Source organism: Aquarana catesbeiana, linkage group LG13 (assembly GCF_042186555.1).
Source record: "Aquarana catesbeiana isolate 2022-GZ linkage group LG13, ASM4218655v1, whole genome shotgun sequence".
In the NCBI taxonomy this organism is placed as follows: Eukaryota; Metazoa; Chordata; class Amphibia; order Anura; family Ranidae; genus Aquarana; species Aquarana catesbeiana.
In genome coordinates this window covers 192,284,185-192,296,643 of record NC_133336.1, presented here as the reverse complement: position 1 = coordinate 192,296,643, position 12,459 = coordinate 192,284,185, and the positions used below count along the sequence as shown (strand labels likewise).

At 41.9% G+C, this 12,459-nt stretch overlaps 1 protein-coding gene across 1 annotated transcript in view; it reads left to right on the top strand.

Annotated features, from left to right (window-relative positions):
* Positions 1 to 12,459, top strand: part of LOC141117805 (Fc receptor-like protein 5) — a 36,710-nt gene that overhangs the window by 6,354 nt on the left and 17,897 nt on the right. Inside the window, exons 3-4 of the mRNA XM_073610835.1 lie at positions 4,218 to 4,484; positions 10,919 to 11,188. Coding sequence (XP_073466936.1) covers positions 4,218 to 4,484; positions 10,919 to 11,188 — 537 coding nt within the window. The remainder of the gene's footprint in view (positions 1 to 4,217; positions 4,485 to 10,918; positions 11,189 to 12,459) is intronic.

Below are 12,459 nucleotides of genomic sequence, written 5' to 3'. Positions count from 1 at the left end.
AAATGCACCACATATGAAATGGAAATAAATTACAGTAAGGTATAAAAGTGAAAATAAGATAATTTTTCCTATTTATTGTTTTTGGGTTGGATGGAGGTGGAGCCATCAGAATCTCCGAATCACAACATAACAAATGAAAACGAAATTCATTTTGTTTCGTTTGTTACTTTTGTTACTCCAGTCAATACCTCCCAATCAGCTAATTAAGCATTTACGTCGGCTGTTTGATGTTGAATACCGTTGTTATGGCGGCAGATAGCTGCCATAACCCCGGTATCTTTTTAACCACTTATGGACCGAGCTTCTTTCTGAGATGTGTTGTTAAAAACTTTTTTTTTGCTAGAAAATTACCAAGAACCCCCAAACATTATATATATATATATATATATATATATATATATATATATATATATATATATATATATATATATATATATATATATATATATATATATATATATATATATATATATATATATATATTTTTTTTTTTTTTTCTTTTCTAACACCCTAGGGAATAAAATGGCGGTCATTGCAATACTTTCTGTCACACCGTATTTGCTCAGCGGTCTTACAAGCGCACTTTTTTTGAAAAAAAAATACACTTTTTTGAATACAAAAATAAGACAACAGTAAAGTTAGCCCATTTTTTTTTATATTGTGAGAGATAATGTTACGCCGAGTAAATTGATACCCAACATGTCACGCTTCAAAATTGTGCCCGCTTGTGGAATGGCGACAAATTTTTACCCTTAAAAATCTCCATAGGTGACGTTTAAGAAATTCTACAGGTTGCATGTTTTGAGTTACAGAGGAGATCTGTGGCTAGAATGATTGCACTCGCTCTAACGATCGCGGCGATACCTCACATGTGTGGTTTGAACACCGTTTTCGTATGCGGGCGCTGCTCATGTATGCGCTCGCTTCTGCACGTGAGCTCAGCGGGACGGGGCTTGTTTAAATTTTTTTTTTCTTATTTATTTTACCTTTTATTTTTTATCTTTACACTGTTCTTTAAAAAAATATATATTTTACTTTCTATTTTTTTAATTTGACACTGTCTTTTTAAAAAAAAAAAAAAAAAACGGTGTCACTTTTATTCCTATTACAAGGAATGTAAACATCCCTTGTAATAGAAAAAAAGCATGACAGGACCTCCTAAATATGAGATCTGGGGTCAAAAAGACCTCACATCTCATATTTACACTAAAATGCAATCAAAAAATAAATAAAATTAAATGTCATTTAAAAAAAAAAAAAAATGTCCCTTTAAGGGCTATGGGTGGAAGTGACATTTTGACGTCACTTCACCCTGCAATGGTATGGAGATGGGTGGGGGCCATCTTCCCCTCACTCATCTCCATGTCTAACAGGACACAGGACCCGATCACCTCCGCTGCTGCCGACGGCTCCGGAAAGCGACGAAGAGCACCAAGGCGCGGCGGGAGGGGGCCCCTCTCCTGCCGCCGATAAAAGTGATCTTACGGCAAATCCACTGTAGGGACCACTTTTATCAGAAAGCGGACCGCCCGCACTTGAAGAGGATACCGGGATTATGGTAGTTAGCTGCTGCCATAACAACAATATCCCTCTTCAAAGAAGCGGCGTAAAACGACGTTGGGAGGCCCGGACATGGTTAAACAGCATGCGATCTGTTTTCAGATAAAAGTGGTCTCTGCTGCAGATTTGCCGCGAGATCACTTTTATCGGCAACGGGAGAGGTGCCCCTCCCTCCCGCCGCTCCCCGGTGGTCTCCACTGCTTACCGGAGCCGTCGGTAGTGTTGGAGACGATCGGGTCCTCTCCCCTGAGAGACATGGAGTAGAGTGAGGGAAAGATGGCCCCACTCGGCTCCATACCATTGGATGACAGAAGCGATGTCAAACGTCACTTCAGCCCAATGGTCTTAAAGGGGAAATTTTTTTTTTTTATTGAAAAAAAAAAAATGACATTTATTTGTTTATTTATTTATCTATTTTTTTGCTTTTAAGTGTAAATGTGAGATCTGAGGTCTTTTTGACCCCAGATCTCATATTTAAGAGGTCCTGTCATGTTTTTTTTCTATTACAAGAGATGCTTACATTCCTTGTAATAGGAATAAAAGTGACCCAATTTTTTTATTTTAAAAAGACAGTGTCAAAATAAAAAAATAAAAAGTTAAATAGATAAGAAAATAAAATAAAATTGAAAGCGCCCCGTCCCGCTGAGCTAGCACGTAGAAGTGAACGCTTACGTAAATCGCACCCGCATATGAAAACGGTGTTCAAACTCCACATGTGAGGTATCGCCGCGATTGCTAGAGCAAGAGCAATAATTCTAGCAAAAGACCTCCTCTGTAACTTAAAACTGGTAACCTGTAGACATTTCTAAACGTCGCCTATGGAGATTTTTAAGCGTCAAAGTTTGTCGCCATTCCACGAGTGCGCGCAATTTTGAAGCGTCACATGTAGGGTATCAATTTACTCGGAGTAACATTATCTTTCACAATATAAAAAAAAACTGGGCTAACTTTACTGTTGTCTTATTTTTTCATTCAAAAAAAAAAAATGCGCTTGTAAGACCGCTGCACAAATACAGTGTGACAGAAAGTATTGCAACAACCGCCATTTTATTCCCTAGGATGTCTGAAAAAATTTTTTTTTTATGTAATGTTTGTGGGTTCTAAGTAATTTTCTAGCAACAAAAAAAAACTGATTTTAACTCGTAAACAACAAGTTTAAAAAATAGGTCTGGTCCTTAGATAATAAAGCCAATCTTCCAAAATAAATGAAACAATTTTGACTATACGAAACGAATCTGAATATATGAAACAAATCCAAATATACTAAACAAATTCTGAAAACAAATCATTCTAACTTAACGAATGTGACAAAACGAAATGATTGTTGCTGTAATGTCTGATAAAGCAAAGCAGTGCAGCGCTAAAACTAAAAGTCCAAGTAATGTCCCTTTAGAATAGAATCAAATATAAATAAGAGAAAAAAAAAAACCTCCTCTGTGATGATAAGGGTGCTCAAGATATCCCATGCAGTGTTACATGTCCGTGACACCACCACCGGTCAACCAAACCGCTCACCTCAGCATAGGGACCCCTGAATTAACAGATAGGTCAAAACAGCATTTACCACACTTGGTGGAAGGAGATGAAGACTTGTCTGGGAAGATGGTCCCACGGTAATGGAGATGGCACTCAAAAATTGCAGGTCATATCACATGTAATAGAAATGAAAATACATAGTGCACACTGCGTGGCTAAAACAAATATCATTTATTAAAATTAAGGTACTCACAAGCACAGCACTAAGCCCTAGTGCTGGGATACAGATAAAATGTCATCAAAGAGTAACGTAGGTTGGATGGTGGATGCAGTGATGTCCAGAAACTCCCGCACGCGTATCGTCCTACTCGGGACTTCATCAGTGATAAAATTATCGCTGATGAAGTCCCGAGTAGGACGATACGCGTGCGGGAGTTTCTGGAAATCACTGCAGCCACCATCCAACCTACGTTACTCTTTGATGACATTTTATCTGTATCCCAGCACTAGGGCTTAGTGCTGTGCTTGTGAGTACCTTAATTTTAATAAATGATATTTGTTTTAGTCACGCAGTGTACACTATGTATTTTCATTTCTATTACATGTGATATGACCTGCAATTTTTGAGTGCCATCTCCATTACCGTGGGACCATCTTCCCAGACAAGTCTTCATCTCCTTCCACCAAGTGTGGTAAATGCTGTTTTGACCTATCTGTTAATTCAGGGGTCCCTATGCTGAGGTGAGCGGTTTGGTTGACCGGTGGTGGTGTCACGGACATGTAACACTGCATGGGATATCTTGAGCACCCTTATCATCACAGAGGAGATTATTTATTTATTTATTTTTTTCTCTTATTTATATTTGATTCTATTCTAAAGGGACATTACTTGGACTTTTAGTTTTAGCGCTGCACTGCTTTGCTTTATCATACGTTTTCTGAGGTTTTATATGTTTACCTTCAGTGTACAGCAGCTTGTTTTATTTTGTGTTAGTTGTTTTTTGCGCTGACTGTATTCTTTTAACATTGCTGTAATGTCTGCCTTCATTTTGTAAAGTGATGCGCAAACTGTTGGCGCTATATAAATCCTGTATAATAATAATGACCTTTATAGATCACAATAAGCTTTATTTCTTAGCTGGAACTTCACTTAATATTGTAAAATTTGTTACTTTTTTTAGGACCTGAAATTAGACCTGTGGTGACCTTCATACCAAACTGGAGCCCCATCTTCTCGGGAGAGAATATAAGATTGATCTGTGCTTATAGACGGCCTACATCAGCAGTCGCAACCTATACCTGGTACAAGGATGGTAAAGAGATTCAACAAAAACTTAGTGAAAATACCTTGTTAATTAAGTTTGCAGAAACAACAGATGATGGGAAGTACCAGTGTACACTCGGGTATACTGGTTTAAGTGACCCAGTCAGACTGCATGTCAGCAATTGTGAGTAAGCCAACAGCTTTAACCCTGTAGTTTTAATGTCTATTCACATGAAATTGATGTTTCAGCTAAGAGCACAACAGTTTCTTGAAGACCAGTTACCCTAGTTTCACATCTGCCTGCGGTTGATTGGTTTTCCTTTTTTCACCACATTTTGTGGTGCGTTTTGCATTTTTAAACCCTCGTCTTGCATTTTTTTTCTTTTTAACAAACTGTGATTAGCTGGTTGTTAGGGAGCGGGCCGGAAAGCCAAAATAAAATGGTGTGAGGTTCCCCCCCAAAATCCACACCAGACCCTTATCCGAGCATGCAGCCCAGCAGGTCAGAAAGGCCACATGGCCTCAACATGGGTAGGGTGCTTTGGGACAAAGGCCTCTTGCCCACAACCCTGGCCGGTGGTTGTGGGGTTCTGCGGGCTGTGGGCTTATCGGAATCTGGAATCTGTTTTTAACAAGGGGGCCCCCAGATCTCGCCCCCCCATGTGAATGAGTATGGGGTACATAGTACCCCTACCCATTCACCAAAAAAGTGTATAAACTGAGTAAAGACACAACATGAGTTTTTGACAAGTCCTTTAATAAAATTTAAAAAATGTCCCCTGGTGTAGATCCATCGTCAATCACGACCACCCAAAAAAAGAAAAAAAAAAAGGAAACCACATGTAAAAACGCTTGCGTTTTCGGTGTGGGTCCATTGAAGTCTATTACACGCAAAACGCAATCTGCTGCAGGAAAAAAGTCCCTGACCTTTTCCAAAAATTTACCGGCTAATAAAAACGCATAGATGTGAACTTGTACCATAGGAAACCATGTTGAATGGATTGTAGTGCGTTTCTGCAAACTGCAAAACACACTAAAAAAATGCATAGGTGTGAACCTAGGGTTAGTGCCAGGAATGGTGTGGAGATCAGGGATGAGTGTAGCTAAGCTAGAACTGGAAAGCATTCTTAGAATCAGTACAGACAGGCAGAGATTCTCTGTGTCGCTATCCTGTGATGGAAGACTCTCCAAAGCTTAGGCTCTTGCAGTGCTTTACCTTCATGACCATTGCCTGTGGTGTGGATGGGTTTGGCTATCACAAGTCCCAATCTGTGGCCCTTAGGATTGTTGTAACAGATCATCTAGGAGTACAGAATTTATCAGGGGGAGTTCCAGTCCTGAGGCATAATTGTAGTCAGGTTCAGGCCAAAGGTCAAAACAGGCAACAGACAAGTGTAGATATGGAGCTACACAACTAACAAGTTGCAACAGGATCCAGGAAGAAGATGCTGAGACAAGATCCAAAGCCAAAGCCAACCCAAGTCAGAAGGATATATGCAGAAACAGATGGTGAGACTAACATAGTCACCCTAACTTTGGACAATGTGCCAGTGCTAGTTGGTGAATGTGAAACCTCTTAATTAGACACAAAAAAGCCAATAGCTGAAAGGGTGAACACAGGCTAGATTCAAATAAAAGTAAAAACCTAATTAGAGAGAGGAGAGAGTATTAAACAATATCAAAATAGCTCATCCAAAAGCTGTAAAATCATCCTTTTTTTGGGAATCACCTATATCTTACCCTCTTCTCCCGGTTATCTGAAATCTCACTGCAGTCTGTGATTTCTCAGGCTTATGCCGCGTACACACGGTTGGACTTCACGGCAGACTTTGCCCGGCGGACTTTTCAACGTACTTTACGACGGACTTTCTGAATGAACGGACTTGCCTACACACAATCCACCAAAGTCTGTCGAATTCGTATGTGATGACGTACGACCGGACTAAAATAAGGAAGTTCATAGCCAGTAGCCAATAGCTGCCCTAGCGTGGCTTTTTGTCCGTCGAACTAGCATACAGACGAGCGGACTTTTCGACCAGACTCGATTTCAATGGATTGATTTAAAACATGTTTCAAATCTAAGTCCGTCCAACTTTTGAGCAAACAAAGTCCGCTGGAGCCCACACACGATCGAATTGTCCGACGAAATCCCGTCCGCCGGGCAAAGTCTGCCGTAAAGTCCGCTCGTGTGTACGCGGCATTAGACTTGGCCCACACAATGTATTGAGTCATGGGGACTTTCACATTGGTCATCCAGGTCCTGGAAACTCAGGAGACCATGATTTAGGGTTCATTCCATTTCCATGTACTTACAGCTTTTGTGAGTATTTTTACACATTTTTTTTTATCATTAAATGGTGCTTGGCATAATGCACGAGTACTGGTGTGTCCTTCTCTTCTTTTGTTGTTTTGTTTGAGGAAAAATTTACTGTATAGAATTTAGAGGCGTAAATAAAACCTTCAGAACCCCGGTGCAAGAAACCATGAAGAGCCCCCTGACCGCCAGGGCCCTTTGCAAATATCCCGGGTCCCTTTCTTCTGGCCCCAGAGCCCTTTACTCCCATTGTGGGGCCTTTAATAAGCCCCAGCTCACACTGCTGCGACTTATCATGCGACCTGCGACACATAGGGGGAGATTGCAGTCAAAATCGCACCAAAATCACAGAAAAGTAGTGCAGGAACCTTTTTTGTCACCCATTGAAATGAATGTGTTTTGACTTGTCATGCGACTTTATGGGGGAGATTTACTAAAACTGGTGCACACAGAATCTCGTGCAGCTGTGCATAGTAACCAAGTCGCACGACTTTGGGGTCACAGCAGTGTGAACCGACTCTTACAGTGGGACCCTTTCACATGTTCTGCAGCGGCCCCCTTCCTGTCCTGCCCCCCCCAAGTTGGCAGAATGCCAGGGCCCAGTCGCAAGTGCAGCCTTTGCAACCCTTGTAGTTCCGCCACAAATAGAATTGTAGAGTTTAACATCTACATCCGCCCACTCCTCAAAATCATCAGAAAATCGGACCTCTGCTTCCACTCATACGCTGATGATACCCAACTCTACCTCCACATCCCTGAAGAAAAAGACCATCATCAGCAACTAGAAAAATGCCTCACTTTGATAGACGACTGGATGACCACTAGCTCTCTTAAACTCAACGGATCAAAAACAGAGCTTCTTCTCCTACACGCAAATCAAAATTCCAAAACTAAGACCCCATGGACACCACCCACCATCTTCGGACAGACCATCTCTCCAAGCACCAAAGCCAAGAGTCTCGGAGTCATTTTGGACTCAGAAATGTCAGTGGATGCACAAATAGGATCAGTAGTCAGCCAATCTCATCATCTCCTCCGCCTGCTACGTAGACTCATCCCCTTCGTCCCAGAAGAGGACAAAGCAGCAGTAGTTGGAACAATCATCAATTCCAGACTTGACTACGCAAACTCCCTCTACATAGGACTACCCCAATATCAGCTTGCGCGCTTGCAACTCATCCAAAACACAGCGGCAAGACTGTTAACAGGAAAAAAACCCTGGTAATCCATCTCCCCTTCCCTGAGGAGCCTACATTGGCTATCCGTAAAGAACCAAATCAAATTCAAGACCCTCTGCCTCACCCACAAATGTATACAAGGAAATGCTCCTCAATACCTATGCGAGAAAATAAAGCACTATACACCCAATCGCAGTCTTCGATCTTCAAACCAAAACCTCCTCCTTGTTCCAAAAACCCGCTACAAAACAAAAGGAGAAAGAAGATTCGCAGTCCAAGGACCACGGCTATGGAACGCTCGACCTACCCACATCCGCATGGAAGAAAACCATCAGGCCTTTAGGAAGAAAGTCAAGACATACCTCTTCTAAGGAGCTGGACAACACAGGAGAGATCTAGCGCCTTGAGGCGATTCAGTTCGCATGTGCAGCGCTATACAAATCATTCATTCATTCATTCATTCATAGAGTACCTCTGTATCTGCTATTCTGCTGCCTTGGTATCTATCTCCTTGCTTAACCACTTCCCGCCTGGCCTATAGCAAAATGACGGCCAGGCGGTGGTTCAGTTATCCTGACTGGGCGTCATATGACGTCCTTCAGGATAACAGCCGCCGCGCCCGTGGGGGCGCTCTTCGCGGCGATCGGTGGAGCGGTGTGTCACTCTGACACACCGCTCCACCGATCTTGATAAAGAGCCTCCGGCGGAGGCTCTTCACCACGTGATCAGCCGTGTCCAATCACGGCTGATCACGATGTAAATAGGAAAAGCCATTGATCGGCTTCTCCTCACTCGCGTCTGACAGACCCGAGTAGAGGAGAGCCGATCAGCGGCTCTCCTGACAGGGGGGGGTCTGCGCTGATTGTTTATCAGCGCAGCCCCCCCTCAGATGGCCATACTGGATCACCAGGGACGCCACTAGGACCACCAGGGAAGGGGCAACATGTGGATGGCCAGGTATGTACCCCATGGCCATCAACTTGTTCAAATGAATGCCCAATCTGTGCCAAACAGTGCCCACAAATGGGCACTGATTGGCACCAGTATGTACCAAAACATCAGTGATGCCCAGCAATGCCACCCATCAGTATCATCAGTGCCACCCATCAGAGACATCAGTGCAACCCATCAGTGCCACCTGTCAGTGCCCATCCATGCCTATCAGTGCCCACTTATCAGTGCCCATCAGTGCCCATCCGTGCCACCTATCAGTGCCACCCATAAGTACCCATCAGTGCCACCCATAAGTACCCATCAGTGCCACCTACAAGTGCCCATCAGTGCCGCATACCAGTGCCATCTATCAGTGCCAATCAGTGCCACCTATCAGTGCCATCATCAGTGCCCGTCAGTGCCACCTCATCAGTGCTACCTCATTGGTGCCACCTCATCGGTGCCCATCAGTGCCGCCTTATCAGTGCCCGTCAGTGCAGCCATATCTGTGCCCATCATTGAAGGAGAAAACTTACTTATTTATAAAAAATTTTAACAAACAAAGAAAAACTTGTTTTTTTTCAAAATTTTTGGTCTTTTTTTTATTTGTTGCGCAAAAAATAAAAATCCCAGAGGTGATCAAATACCAAAAGAAAACTCTATTTGTGGGAACAAAATGATAAAAAATTTTTTTGGGTACAGTGTAGCATGACGGTGCAATTGTCATTCAAATTGCGACAGCGCTGAAAGGCGAAAATTGGCCTGGGCGGGAAGGTGTCTAAGTGCCCTGTATTGAAGTGGTGAATACTTCATATTCCCATCGCACACGTTCCTGGTATAAGCTCAAGATTTGGGTGCTGCAGCAACAACCAGCTGGATACTGGTTCAAGCGGTAAAGTAGATATTTGCCAGCACACCAAGGATCGGCACAAAGGGGCGCCCAAACGGGTAGTTTATTGCATGATCACAACACAAGAAAGGTGCAGTGTTTCGGAGTGCAATGTTTTGGAGTCATGCAGGACCCCTTCACATGCCTGACGAAGGGGTCCTGCGTGATTCTGAAACGTTGCACCTTTCTTGTGTTGTGATCATGCAAAAAACTACCCATTTGGACACCACTTTGTGCCGATCCTTGGTGTGCTGGCAAATATCTACTTTATCTTCTCGCTTAAGACATGCTTCCATAGTTTGATCCAAATCCTCCCACCGTATGTTAGCAAAAGAGGTTCTGTTCTCTGGCTGGAAGAAGTTTTCCTCCAATCAAGAGAAAGTGCACCAGTTGCTGGTTGGAGTAGGTCATTCTGTGGAAGCAGTTGCTAAAGTAATACTATTTTCAGTGTAGGGAGAAACACTCAGGCCTACCGTATGATCATTTGATGGAATTTCCCTGTCCTGGGGAAAACGCTTGCATGGGATCATGTTCCCCTGGGATTCCCAATGTCATGGGAAATTGAAATAAAGAAAGAACAAGATGCATCAACCAAAGTTGAGTAACCTTGCTTGTGTTAAAATGAGCATTTATTTTAAAGATGAGGATTCTAGGATGAGGAGTTTTCAGTAAAGGTTCTTCAGCATAAAATGGCATGCATGTTTCTTGTCTCCAGTGGTGGAGCTAAACTGTGAGAAGTGAAGTTAGTGCTTGTTGAAGGAAAGATGGACTAGAAGCATGGTGTGCAGCAAACATGGCTACACTAAAGGAGGACAGTATGCCTCTTAGGACTGATGTCCCCAGTGAGAAGTCAGAATGTAGAGTACACAATTTAGGATTGGTGCCCCAAGTGAGGAGTCATAATGTAGAGAATTACTGGAGGATGATGTACGAGGCCTTCTAAGATGAGTACTGATTCCATTTAGTGAAAACTGGTCTGTGTTTACAGAGGAATAGGGTTAAGTCTCATACCCGCTCATTGAGTGCTACTAGAACAATCCTGGAGGGAAATTTGTCTAGATTTTAGTGAGTGTGTAATGTTTTCCCAATGCATTTTACATACGGACCTCCAGACTTCCTCTCTCTAAGAATGGGGCGCTATATGTCAGCCTGGCAGCACACTTGATGTCAGATCATGGAGAAGGAGTGGATTTACAAGCGATCCATCCTTGGTGAAGGGGGGTTATATTGACAGTTGGAGCAAAAAGGAATGCCCTTAAAGTGACCATACTTTAACATGCTATGTATATATTTCTGTGTTTCAGGGCAGCCTGGGCAGGTGATCTTACAAGCCCCACCATATATTCATGAAGGTGATGACCTGAAACTGAGATGCCACCATTATTTTGGTTATTTAGCAAACCTAACTAAATTCTATATGGATGATACTGTAATAAGAGATTGGGGACCTGAAGCTGTGTTATCTTATGAAAATGTAAGCCTTGAAATATCTGGTAGATATAAATGCATAAAAGAGGTCCTTTATAATTCACGATATAATCAGCATATTGGAGAAGCTTCTATTTCCGTCAAAGGTAAGTCCTAAATTATTCCCAAAGATCTCCCTCTACCTTATCTGAAATTGTGTAATGCCAAGTCCAGCTTTATGTCTTGATGCTTTTATATGGTGTCTCCTGCCTGGTTGCTATATGAGGGATATGCCACCAAACTGGATGAAGATATGAAGATTATTTTTAAGTGATAAGAACACTTAGTGCCGGTTCACACAGGGGCGGCATGACTTGCAGGTCGCCTCACCACTTGACCTGCCTGTAAAAAGAGGTCAGACACCTCTGGTGAGTGTGCATTTATACTTTTGAGCAAGTGGTGAAGACGCCAGGATTTTCTTACTAGAAGAGTCACTTTGATGAAGAATATTGTATCACAACTCGGTGTTGGGATAGTACCACATTTTGACTGTTTTACGTTGAATTTCACAGATATATCATGTAATTTATTTATTATGCTTGATTTTTGTAGAGCTCTACAAAAATCTTTTATCATTTTACATTCAATTACTGTCATGAGCTATAGCTGCTAGCAGTAATCATTGTGTTCTGCTGACCAGGAAGGCTCCCCGCTAGCAGAATACAATAGTGCTGTGGGAGGGATTGATGGAGGAATTAAGTGATTTTCTTTCCTTCCACCCGTGGTAGAGGGAAAGAAAATCAAATCATCTATGGCTTCCCTTAGTCTACAAGTTTTTGTACATTTTTGTATTTTGTGTGTGTCCTTTTGGGGATGAGTGAACTTGAGGGCCATTTTGGCAAAAGGCATTGGAGTCAATGGGGAAAGTGAAACTAAGGTGGGTTACAGGAGCTCCTTTCAACTTGTTTTGCCCCCTTGTTAGCCAAATTACAGTGCCTTGAAAAAGTATTTATACCCCTTGATATTTTTCACATTTTGTCATGTTACAACCAAAAACGTAAATGTATTTTATTGGGATTTTATGTGATAGACCAACACAAAGTGGCACATGATTGTGAAGTGGAAGCAAAATGATAAATGGTTTTCAAATTTTTTTTACAAATAAAGATCTGAAAAGTGTGGCGTGCATTTGTATTCAAAATTATATAAGAAATTGTGTCTGCGCTAAAAATTATATCCAACAATTGCAACAAATATATCCCAATTGCTATAAAGTGCATATATAATATAGAACTGTGCTGCCGAAATTCAATATATTAAAATAAAAAAAGTGCCAATACTACATAGAGTAAATATAATCCTTTTGTGAAAATATCCCATAAAGTGCAGCATGCAAAAAAGGAAAACAATATATGCATATGATTATAAGTATAAAATC